General features: G+C 37.0%; 1 protein-coding gene across 1 annotated transcript in view; it reads right to left on the bottom strand.

Annotated features, from left to right (window-relative positions):
- LOC140234396 (gamma-aminobutyric acid type B receptor subunit 1-like) overlaps positions 1-8,066 on the bottom strand; it is a 29,985-nt gene extending 21,919 nt beyond the window's left edge. Inside the window, exons 1-2 of the mRNA XM_072314447.1 lie at positions 8,049-8,066; positions 633-770 (exon numbers count right to left, since the gene is read on the bottom strand). Coding sequence (XP_072170548.1) covers positions 633-770; positions 8,049-8,051 — 141 coding nt within the window. The 5' untranslated portion in view covers positions 8,052-8,066. The remainder of the gene's footprint in view (positions 1-632; positions 771-8,048) is intronic.
- Between the last annotated feature and the right edge of the window lie 3,805 nt (positions 8,067-11,871).

Below are 11,871 nucleotides of genomic sequence, written 5' to 3' on the forward strand. Positions count from 1 at the left end.
TCAAACCAATTTGCTCGTCGAATGATTCTTTTAAATAGTAGTCCTAGAAACGCATGGACACACCAGTTTTACGAACAGGCAAATCATTTAGTCAGAAAATGCAGAGTATATCGCGACAAGATTAAATCTAAGCTTTATTTCTGTATTCTGTATAATATGACTTTATAGGTGACATGGTAATATATCTAACTGTATAATTTTCCTAATAATTGAGTGATGATGGGAATGTAGATAGAGCTTTTTTTCTTTTCATGATTAATGCATTGTAACAGGCAAACGTTCAGGGAAGTCAAGCAATGTCAAATTCCTTGACATCTATAAAAGTCGAGTTAAAACGAATTTTATTGAATGGCAGGACGAATATAATTATATATAAAAATCAAATTTCGCAAATTGCTGGCGTTCTGGTTACTCGCATTTTAGAAATTTCTAGTTACGACAGTTTGTTCGATTGATCTAAAGATAATAATCATTGTTCTATTTGGTGTTGTTTACAATTTGTTAAAATAAAATTTCTCTCCCATTTAGATAAATCATAACAAAATGTCCTACACATGGACGAACATATCACACATTATTTTCCCACTATCAAGTAGTACTGGTAAATGGCGAATCTCATGATGTAATTATACCTGAACGATGTTCCACAGGTTGGCGGCGAGTGAGACTGTTTTGGCGACTTCTGAGCACCCCGAGCCGAGCAGCATGATATACGAAGTATTCGAGTTGACCGCCTCGAAGAAGAGTTTAGTTCCCACCCCAGGATGGCACTGGCCAAACAAGCAATAAAAGATGCAATATGATTAAATATGTAAATTGGTAGGTGGTAACCATTCGTCTCGCCTATCTAATTATGCACATACACGACATCAGGTGTAGAGTTATGATCAGCGTCGTGATGTATGTGTTTTTGTCAGCTGTAATGCCGGATCCAGTCCATGCAGATCTAATACGGCCTAGGGCACGACATACATTACATGGGATATCAGTGAAGCGATATAAACCAGCTCACATTAACAGGTGAGTTTTGAAATCCATCCAGCCAGGAGCAGACGTACCCTAGTGTGTATGTCTGTGTCAGAAATGGAATTTAAAGTTTAGCATCACTATCGCATCCTGGTCGATGATGAAGAATGCGATTACTAACCTATTTGTTCAAGTTGAGTTGTTCAAGTTGATTTTATTTCACTTCCAACAAACAAATAAGAAATACAAAGAAACACTCATATACACAGACGTCATGAAATCAGTGCCACAATGCGATGAACAGAATAACATTGTAAGAAAAATATAGGTAAATTATCAACAGAGATACAAATATCTGTTACGGTACTGTGGTAAATGCATAGAGGATATTGCTGGAAATGGAGGGGACTGCTAAAAAGCAGAGCTTGTAGAATGCAGTCCCCTCATCAAGAAAAAAAAATGCAAAAAAAAAAAACAACAACAAATTTCCCTAAGCGGTAGCAAAAAAAAACAAAAAAAAAACAAAAAACAAAAAAAAACAGACAAGAGTAATACACAGATACAAGCACACTTACGGACGCACATTAACAAACACATGGCGGCTCTCTTGTAAGGAAAAAAATTGAGGAGGATATAGTAGTGAAGAAGGTAGTAAGTCCGAGGTGGACAAGGGGGGGGGGGGAGGAGGGGAGAGGAGAGGAAAATGGTGAGTCATATCCAGGGCACTGGAGGCACAGAAGCACGGGCTCGCTGATGAAGAAAGAGTAGTGAGAATAACGAAGCAACAACAACTTTGAAAATCATAAGTAAAAAAAGAAAAATGAATTATGCTGCGTACGAAGTTTTTAGATAATTCTTTAACTTTAAAGAAAATGTATGAAAACTTAAAGCTTCTTTTATGTTATTATCCAGAGAATTCTAGAATTTTGGTCCAGAAAAGGAGAATAATGATTTTGCAAAAACCGTTCTAGTCTAAGGCAAATGATATTTGGTCTTATCTTTCTTTCTCATGCCCCTCCCCAGCAGAGTGGAGCGTTTTAAAGCCAATCCAGGTTTTTATCACATTCCCTTCAGTTTGATTGATTGGTCAGTGACTATCGATAAAGGCTGTTGACTATCAGGTAACGTCTGTTTGACTACGGGAAAGACCATGACTATTAGGGAAGTCTGATATCATTCACCACGAACGAAGAACAAAATCCCGGCCGGGACGTTGCCAAGGGTGCTATAGAGGTGTAAGGATGTATCAGACACGTCAGACAATGACAAAATTGTGCGGCGGGTCTCTGAACCGTGTATCTTCGGGATAGTAAAATCGGAGCATTTTGATGGCATAATTCCAATCGAAAACTATCAAAGATTCATGATAATCTTACTCATGTGCACTGACGTCATCTTTCCATCTGTGGCTCATCAAGGAGGGACGGGTTTAGACCCAATCTAATTTATCCGGCCATTATGGTCACGACATTATGTCGTTGCTACGAAACGCATAGTCACAGGTTGCCCGTTTACCATGCACAATAGTAGTGCAACTGACAGTAACGACTGCAATAACAGTAATGACTATATGACTGTAATAACTGTAATGACATTAATGACAGTATTTCCTTTCTTTGTAATGGCATGGTATACGGGAAATGTCATAAAAATAGTACATAAACTTAACACATTTACAATGCCCCCAAAAATAATTGGAATAAAATATAATTTTACATAAAAATACATGTGTATTGTCATATTATTCGGTGAAGGAGTTACAAGATGTGTATAGAATAATGTACAGAATATAAAATACAAGAGAAGAAGAGAGAAAGAAAGATTGATATGCATGAGTAGCATCAATAGCATAACAACTTGCAGATGAAAGTAGACCCTATAATTATCATAATATATCGATAAGACAAAACAACAAAGAATTTATTACTCAATGATGTGTACATGACTCATATTATGATACAAATTTTTTAAAGGTAAAGCATAATACTTCTGACAAAAAAGCCAGATTTAAATGGATGTTCTCATCAGAAAAGGTGTTCTATTTTAAATGTTTTTTTTGTGAATAAAAAAAAATGATCTTAAAGAGTTTTCCTTTCCTCGGAGAATGTAGGGCAGATGAATAAATCGTGAAATTCGCGACCGATCACTTGTGACTCACAGAGGTTATAAAATCTTTCAATGTTTGCATATCTTTCTCTCCTAATCGGTAATTGATGATTTCCACAACGAAATTTACATTAGCGTACGCGATTTTTCTAATGACTTGGAAAGATCAATTCGATATTTTTCTATAAACAAAGCAATTTCTAAACGATCCTGTAATTTACACACTGACAGTTTTCAAACATTGAAGAGCACCAGTTCAGAGTCATACGATCTATTAAAAACGTCGATCTACTGAACATTTTACTCATGTAAAGTTTGTGGTCTGACAAGACAGTAAATTCCATAGGCTGGACGTACCCATTTGAAAATTTTCAGTGTATCAAGCATAATTCTGCTCCAGTTCTGTATTATTCCTTGTTTTCCGCATTCTAATGTATTTAAACCGCTTCTTTATTCTCTCCCATTTAACCTCTAGAAAATCTAGTGTAGTTAGAGTCAAGATATTTTTCATATTTGATTTCTAAAAGATGTGAATTCTAACACTCCCCCCCCCCCAAAAAAAAAAAAAAAAAAATGCCTTATCCCCTCAACCAATAAAGAGACCTGTTCATACCGGTTCAACTGAAAGGAGAGCTAAGTAAGTATAAGCAAGAATCACCATCTATATCGACCGCTGATTTCATTATCCGTATAAAATCCTGGGAAAAAAATATTGAAATGAAGAAGAAAAAGAAGAAGAGGAGGAAGAGGACGGTACAACGTAGAAAGAAGATACCCACGATGTGTCGTTATTGATACTTGGTTGAGCAGGGGAGGGAGAAAAGAGAAAAATTCATAATGCGATGGGTATTCACGCTTCCTTCATATCGATCGATGACCGCTCGATTGGTCGGCAGCGGCTTGACAGTACAAGGACCAGGGATCCAAGGACTCACCGCAAGAAAAAAAAAAATCCTCGCTTTTAAGGGGAGAATACATGTCATGTCCTCATCTCATCTCGCATCATTCTTTCATAAGTCCAAAATGTCCACAATGATTTCATGTTCAGTCGCAGGAGAATTTTCAAGTATTTTCTGTTTTGTTTGTTGTTTGTTTTTTTATACAATATTCAAGCACGATTGTGTGTTCATGGGGCAACGGTTGTCATAGGAAACAGCTGAATAAACTAAATGATGTAGGGGAAAAAGTTGAAATACAGCTTCCACAGTTCATTGAAACAAAGAGACCATTTGAATCGTTGCTCCATATTGTTTAAAGACACAGTCGATTTCTTGATTTGTTATATTGATTGTCAAATTTTATGTTAAGGTTATTGTTTGTTAAACCTGATGCTAAAAAGCCAAGTTATAATGAACTCAGCGATCACTTATTTGCAAAGACTCCGATTTACAAATCACAAGATTCAGAAAACAGGGTTCTGACTATATCATGAGCATATACTGTAAAAAAAAGTAAGGAACCAAGCTGTTGTTGTTGTTTTTTGTACAGTCATCATTACATGAGGAGTGTGGCGCATTGTCATTAGAATTCCTTTCAACTAACTTTGATATTCAATGTCTATGCAAAGGCAAAGTGAACAGTGACAGAAATGTGCATTCGTGTGTCATGCACTCAGCCGCCTGTCAATTTCAAGTTCTCGATCAATAATCACTGCTATCATTCTTATTTAATGTAGAAATAGCTCTATTCAACTTGCCACTGACATTTGAACATTGAGTAATCTTGTGACATTTAGCACACAACGGATTGACGGCATGTATGCACTGCGATTGAGTGCCTAGATGGAGAAGGCTCGTAATTTTGATCATAATAATAAACGAGCGAGGATTGTTGTTGAACAGACAGAATCCCCAACATCTTTTACTGCCAATCATCCACCGATCATTATCATGAGGGAAATCATGGGAACATTATTGATAAAGATGTGAAAATATATGAGTTTGTGTATTGACTACAGTTTTCGAGGGATACTGGCTGAGAGTTGCCTTTAGTTTAATCAATTCAGAAAAATAATTATCTACAATAAAAAAAAGAAAGAACTGCTCACTGCTGAAGACACAACCACTCATGTGATGTGTTAATGTATGTTTTCTTTTTGGCAATGCATTCTCCTCTTTACAAATAATGCATTGCTGTCGAAGGAAGTCGCATTATAAGACCACATAATATATTGGAATTAGATGATTTTAGACGCGAGTAAAAATTACACACATTTTTATTGGATATTGTGCACATACTTTAGATCGCGATTACATTTTGTTTTTCCATTCATAGCAAATTTCGTTGGACAGAAAAAAAAAAAACCCCGCATGAGATGCCATATGCTCGACTCTTCCTCACAAAACTACAAAAGTTTGCCTACACAGAAAAAGGTTAAATGAAGATGGAAATACGGAAATCTAAACACAGTCGCAATGTTCGCGTAAAATTCTTTGTCATTTCGATGTCAGTTACTCATTCTTTTAAGAGACTGATGTCTTTCCCGTAATGAAACTTTGTGCGCTCGATGAATACGGACATCTATGAATGAAGTTACGGTATTTCGGTAAAGATGATATATTCTTTTCAACATCCATCTTACTCCAATGATGTAACCATGGTAACGAACGATTGACAATCAGTCCTGTGTCCATGAAACATCAAACGGACGTGTCCCAGTTATGTACGAAAGCTGGTCAGTTATAATCAGGAAATGGTTTGTAGAAGGATTCTACTTTGCAAACACGCTCCGTATGGCTTGTCTGAGTTCAAACAACGCGTCAGTAAAGCACTTAATATGAAGCGATTGAGGTGGACACAAAAAAGATTTTATTTGCCTTTTTCATTTCTGCTCTCGCACACTCGTGCTCTCTTAGAATAGTTGAGATAAGAAGGGTTTGTCATGATGCTTAGAAACCATGGAAACAATCCAAATTGAGTGTCAGGTGAGTTGATATAAAGGGAAATATTTCTCCTCCTCTTTTCTTTTCTTAAAACTGACATGTCAAGGAATATTGTTACTCCGTAACAACCCTGAATATTCACATCAAACACTATAATATAGTGTTTGATGTGAATATATAATATAAACTATATTATAGTTTATGACAAAGGGTTAATGTAAGCAGTTACGTGTATGGAATGGTAAAACCCTTCTTAGTATAAAAGGGCTAAAGTTGTATCGTTGTTGCCCTAAGATATCAAACACACTAAAAAAATCTTACAATTGCAAAAGCTCATCCTTGCTCATATTTGAATCAAAACTGAAGATGAGTTCGAAACGCAGATAATGATGGTTGAACAAAAGTGCACCAAAGACCTTAGCCCTTCTACAACGTACACTTCCTCATAGCCAACCAACCTATTGAGAAATAATTTGCAAAGCTGGTGCAAACTTCAAGTTTTCTACGCATTTCTTGATTTTTTTTAAACCTAAAAGTTAACAGGTACATTGTAAACGGCCTCAGTTTGCTTGAGTATTTCAATGAAACGATTGAAAATAAAAACCCGATTGAAATCAAAATTAGCAAAATCTTTGAAGGAGTACAATGTATAAAGCATTTAGTAATGATTTTTTAGTCATAACACTTGGTTCATTGTTGAAGGTCAAACCGCATTATCACTTAGATTTGTAAGAGGCAACTGGCCAAAGCATGTCTTTAACTCAAACAGAATGTAACGGACAGTACATTTTGTCGAACGGTGTACAGTTGTGTGATGAAATGAGACAGTAATACGTGTATTACGGTCTGATACCATACTGTCCTATCATGGCCATGCATTATTTCACATCTGTATATTAGTAAATAATTCAGGGCTATTTCTTCATCTTGCCTGTTTGTCTGTGTCAAACGCACTTGCTGAAATATTTTCAATGAATCCGGTTTATGTTGAAATATTTCTCAAATATTGGCCCTTTTATGAAAGTCGCATTTATGTGACATTTTGTGTAGAGAAGGGGAGGGATGTAGTGCGGGGATGGATAGTAACTTCTGTATACATTTCAGTGATATGTTATGTTATTACTATAATTATCAGGGCCGGCGGAACGTTTTCAAAAGTGTGTGGGGGCCCACTTCCGGGTTTCATGAGCTATTCTAAGCAAAAAAAAACAAAAAACAAAAAAAAAAACAAACAAACAAACAAAAAAAAAGGTCCTCAGCCCATCTCTCCCCTTCCTTTTCCGAACAGCTGACAAGCAAAAAAAAAAAAAAAAAAAAAGAAGAAGAAAAAAAAAAGTCTTCAGTGGAAAAACATAACCTCACCGCGCTCACACTTCAAGACCTCTAGCTATTTCTTTTAAGTGCCACTTACATACTTCCGGGTTTAAAAAAAATGTGGGGGCCCAAAGTGTATGGTGCAAAAAAGTGTGGGGCCCGAGCCCCCACGGCCCCACGGTTCCTCCGGCCATGATTATTACTATATTTGCAATTATACTGTAACTGCAATTAAACATTCGGTGATCTGGGCCCTGTAGCGTTAAAGTTGAAATCAAACAGAAGTCTGAAAATTAAACACATGTCTGTGAATACTCAGTTCTAATAATATTGGCTGCTTTCTGACTTATTTTCCATTTTTGTGATTTACGTTGAATTCCGTCTTTTTTGGTCACTTGTCTTCACTCTGAAATATACTCTGAAATCCCGAGAATTATCCCTGCAGACCTACTCAGGCGCTTTCTCCCTCAAACGTTTTTATATTATAGACTTTTCCCTCTTCAAACCGGTACATTCTTTCTCTTTCTATGCTTTTTAAACGGTCCTCTGTAGTCATTAGAATCTTGGAAATGATTGATATCGAATCATTAATCAAAACGCAGCTTTGTTTCAATAAAGCGGAAGACCGGGATGAAATAATGTGTTGGATTGCACCAAGGCTATGCAAACACTAACTGTCTTCAACATTAAAATTATATGATATAAATACCCCTTGCAATGATTACACGGTTATACATGATTATATTCATGATTCTACAGAGCAGTGGTCAGCGCCCTTACCATTGTGTTCAGTGGCTGAAGACGAAGCTCGTGACCGGGCAAGATATCTGCGTGCTCGTTGATGTGCTCGAAGGCGAGTTCGGCAGCAATCTTAGCCTCCTCGCCACGCACCTCCTCCCCTGCCTCCAGAGTCTCAACCAACGGGAAGAGCCCGAGAACATTCAAGATTTTCTTGGCACTACCGGGTCTGCGATGTTCATGCTTGGTGATCATCGATGTCGGGAGAACTGTGACGAAAGTCACATCATCGTGGCTTGGTATCGAACTCCACAAGGTGGCCGTGACGTTGTGTGAATCCGAGGCTTCGACGTCGCCAGGCAAAGCTGGTAGTGGATCAGTCGTCTGTCCGGTGATGGTGGTCTCGAGGCAAGCCAGTGCGACAGACACAAGCAAAATTTTGAACCGCATCTTAGCGGCTATTCGCATTTGCGCTTTTGATTTACTTGTGAAAAGCAGATTAGACGGGCATTTATATATTTCTCTATACATTGATGCCCTCACGCTCTGGATAAAACCCACTCTAAAATCTCTTCTCCATTGGCTTAATAGCAAACACAGTGGATATGTTGGCATGAAACGCGAGAGTGATAAGTCTTATCGCGTTTCATCTCTGGTTACATATCTCTCTATGAAAGCTAAGTGGCGCCCCGCGCCTGTCAAACTTTGTTTGCGTAACGATGATACTGGCTCAGTTTGGTTTTTTCCTCCCTTCACTTTCACGCGATTTCACCGTCCGCTCCGTGCGCGTGGCTGCTACGTGAAGCGCTGGCGCTCAACCGATCTGACACACGGGCGTAATACCCGCCAGTATATCGTCAGTGATGCATTCATATAATGAGCATTGCTAATTGTGCTTCAGAGATTTCGTCGAGATTCGTTTGTGAGTATGATATTGTGTAAAAAAAGTGAAATACGATTCCACGATAGACCTACATACTACTTCCTTCAAGAAAGAAGATTTTGTTTCTCTGAGAGCGACCTTAATTCGACTATCAAAAATTAATCTTTCTAATCAAAATTAATTCATATAATGAGTGAATTTTAGGTCAGATCACTTGCTATAATAGTGGGGACCAAATCAGCAACTTTACATTTAAGCCCTGGAATAACAATAATCATATTAGACATGTAATACCAGTAGAATAAAATGATAATCTGACACCATAAAATTATTTAAAGATTACAGATTGAAAGCTTTTTTTTGGGGGGGGGGGGGAGGGCTGGGCCTGATGATTAATGAACCTGGACACTAATAAATAAGAAATGGGAAAATGTGTATCATTGTAATGGAGGAAAAACATCAATCAGAAGTCACATGAGACATTAACAGGATAAAGTAATGTGTCTTGCAAGACAGTTGAAGTTGAAGGAGAGAGCTGAAGTAGCTGATTGGACACAAACTGACATGGGAACAATCAAAGGATAGTAAACTGGAGATAGCTAAAAGCAAGAAGCAAAAGAAGAAAAAGAAGAAGAAGAGGAAGAAGAAGAAGTAGAAGGAGGAAAATAATGAAAAATAGGACAGAAGAAGGAATTAAGAAAGACGAAGGAGAAGATTTCTTAAGGGAGTAGAAGAAGAAATAAGAAGGGAAAAGAGAAGAGGAAGAAGAAGAAGATGATGATGATGAAGAAGGAGGAGGAAAAATAAAATACGTAGTTGAAGAAGGAGGAGAAAAAGAATTAAGAGGATAAAAGAGGAAGAAATGAGAAGAACACAAAACTTTGTGGGCAATCTATAACAAAGTGAAAAGAATACAGGCTGACGAGGCCAGCATCGAACACGAAGCTGATTGTTAAACATGACTGATACAAGGTGGGGAAGACGCGGCACATGCCAAATGTAATTACAACAAGTGCCAGTGAGTGGCAATGGCTCAATAGGAAATTTGAAAGTAAAAAAAGCAAAACGAAACAAAATAAAATAAAACAAAACAAAACAACAACAACAACAATCACCATAAATCTATTGTTCCGACGATTTAATTAATCACACGAGATAGCTCGAGACTGTCTTCGCTATAGTGACGTGAAGTCGACGTAGATGGGGTAGTGCCAGCTCACACCAAAATCACGTGTTGCCGTATCATTCTGTGTATGGCATATACAGAATCATCTCCGACCCGATTAAACTATTTTACTTCAATATTTTAATGCAGACATGCAATCAGAATCATGCATAATATATTTTTGTTCGGCAAAAAACAAAAAATAAAAACACTTAAAAAATTAAACAAACAAACAACAAAACAAAATGAACAAAATGATGCAATCACCATTCACTGACAAACCCAAAAAACCTAAACTCGAAAAAATACATACACAAAAACAACAACACGAAGCAATCTCCACGAAGCACAATCATGCTAACAACCACACACAAACGCAGACACACGGACAAACACACACACAGAAAAAAAAATAGCCCACGGACATGGCAGTCAACGTAGTTAACTTCATTATGTTCATTTCTTTCAATCAACAACATAGACACAAAAATATCTGGAAACAAATTTTATCATGATTCATTTATCTACATAATCATTGTCTTTCACTTAGGGCCTATGTGTCTTGTAACTTTCTTGAACTGTTCTGCTTAAAGGTAGGGGATACCTTTTACAGACCTCCCAAAATGCAGCAAAACATTAGATATGAACCTCAGGGGGCTTGTTTAGGCCACTGCTGAGAAATTTGGAAGTCAACAGTTATCTACAATTTGAATAATGCACAAATCTCAACTACTCAGTAGTTCTGTGTGTCAGCCACACTTAAGCCTTTTTGTTGCAGTCTTCTGTATTTTTTTTTTAATCTATAAACACAAATCTAAAAGTATAAGAGCTGGTGTAATAACATATAGAGTATGTGGCAAGAATGTATATAGAAATGTTTGTAAGTTTTGATGAACTTTCTTCACAAAATATACATGATGGACACACATGCAGTGCATGAGTCTGCAAAGGTAACCTAGTAATGTACTGGAATTTACGGTGAGCCCGAAAAAAATTCAATTCAAAATCTAACGGTCAATAAAAATGTACTAAATGTTACCTTCCACTTTCAATACTTTATGGGAGTTTCTAAAATGATACTCTCTTCAACATACCACTGTAGTTATACAACTCTTCATTTAAGGCATGCAAATGGGATTCCCTACCTTTAAGGCTCACAGGCAACATCGTTTCTAAAAAAAAAACGACCCCAAAACAGAAACAAAACAAAACAAAACCCCCAAAACAACAACAATAACAATAACAACAACAACAACAACAACAATAACAACAACAACAACAACAACAACAACAACAACAACAACAACAACAACAACAACAACAACAACAACAACAGGAACAAGAACACAACAATGAAATTCATGCTAGAACACATTTCCTTTGGAAGTGATTTTCTCCTTTGCCAGAGCTTTGAATTGTCTCTCTGTCTTCTATTGTGATTGAATGTTTTATACTATCCGGGAGGACCGTCAGGAGGTTTCATATGGACTTTCTCTGTCCAGTGTCTTACCAAAGATACCAAACTAAACGATAACAAAATTATTGTTAAGATATCGAGCATCTATTTTAAGATATGTGCAAACATTTTAGTTGTCGGGGTTCAATGATAAGGGGGAATGGTTATCTTAAAATTTAGAGGGACTCACACCCAAGACTTAGGGAAATTGTTGTTTTTGCTACTATATGTTTTTTTTTTCTTCTGTATGAGGGGACTGCATTCTACAAGCTTAGCAGTCCCCTCCATTTCCAGCAATATTGTTTATGCATTTACCACATGCAGTGACATAACAGTTATTTTTTTTTTATCTCTGTTGATA

This window comes from Diadema setosum, chromosome 10, assembly GCF_964275005.1.
Source record: "Diadema setosum chromosome 10, eeDiaSeto1, whole genome shotgun sequence".
In the NCBI taxonomy this organism is placed as follows: Eukaryota; Metazoa; Echinodermata; class Echinoidea; order Diadematoida; family Diadematidae; genus Diadema; species Diadema setosum.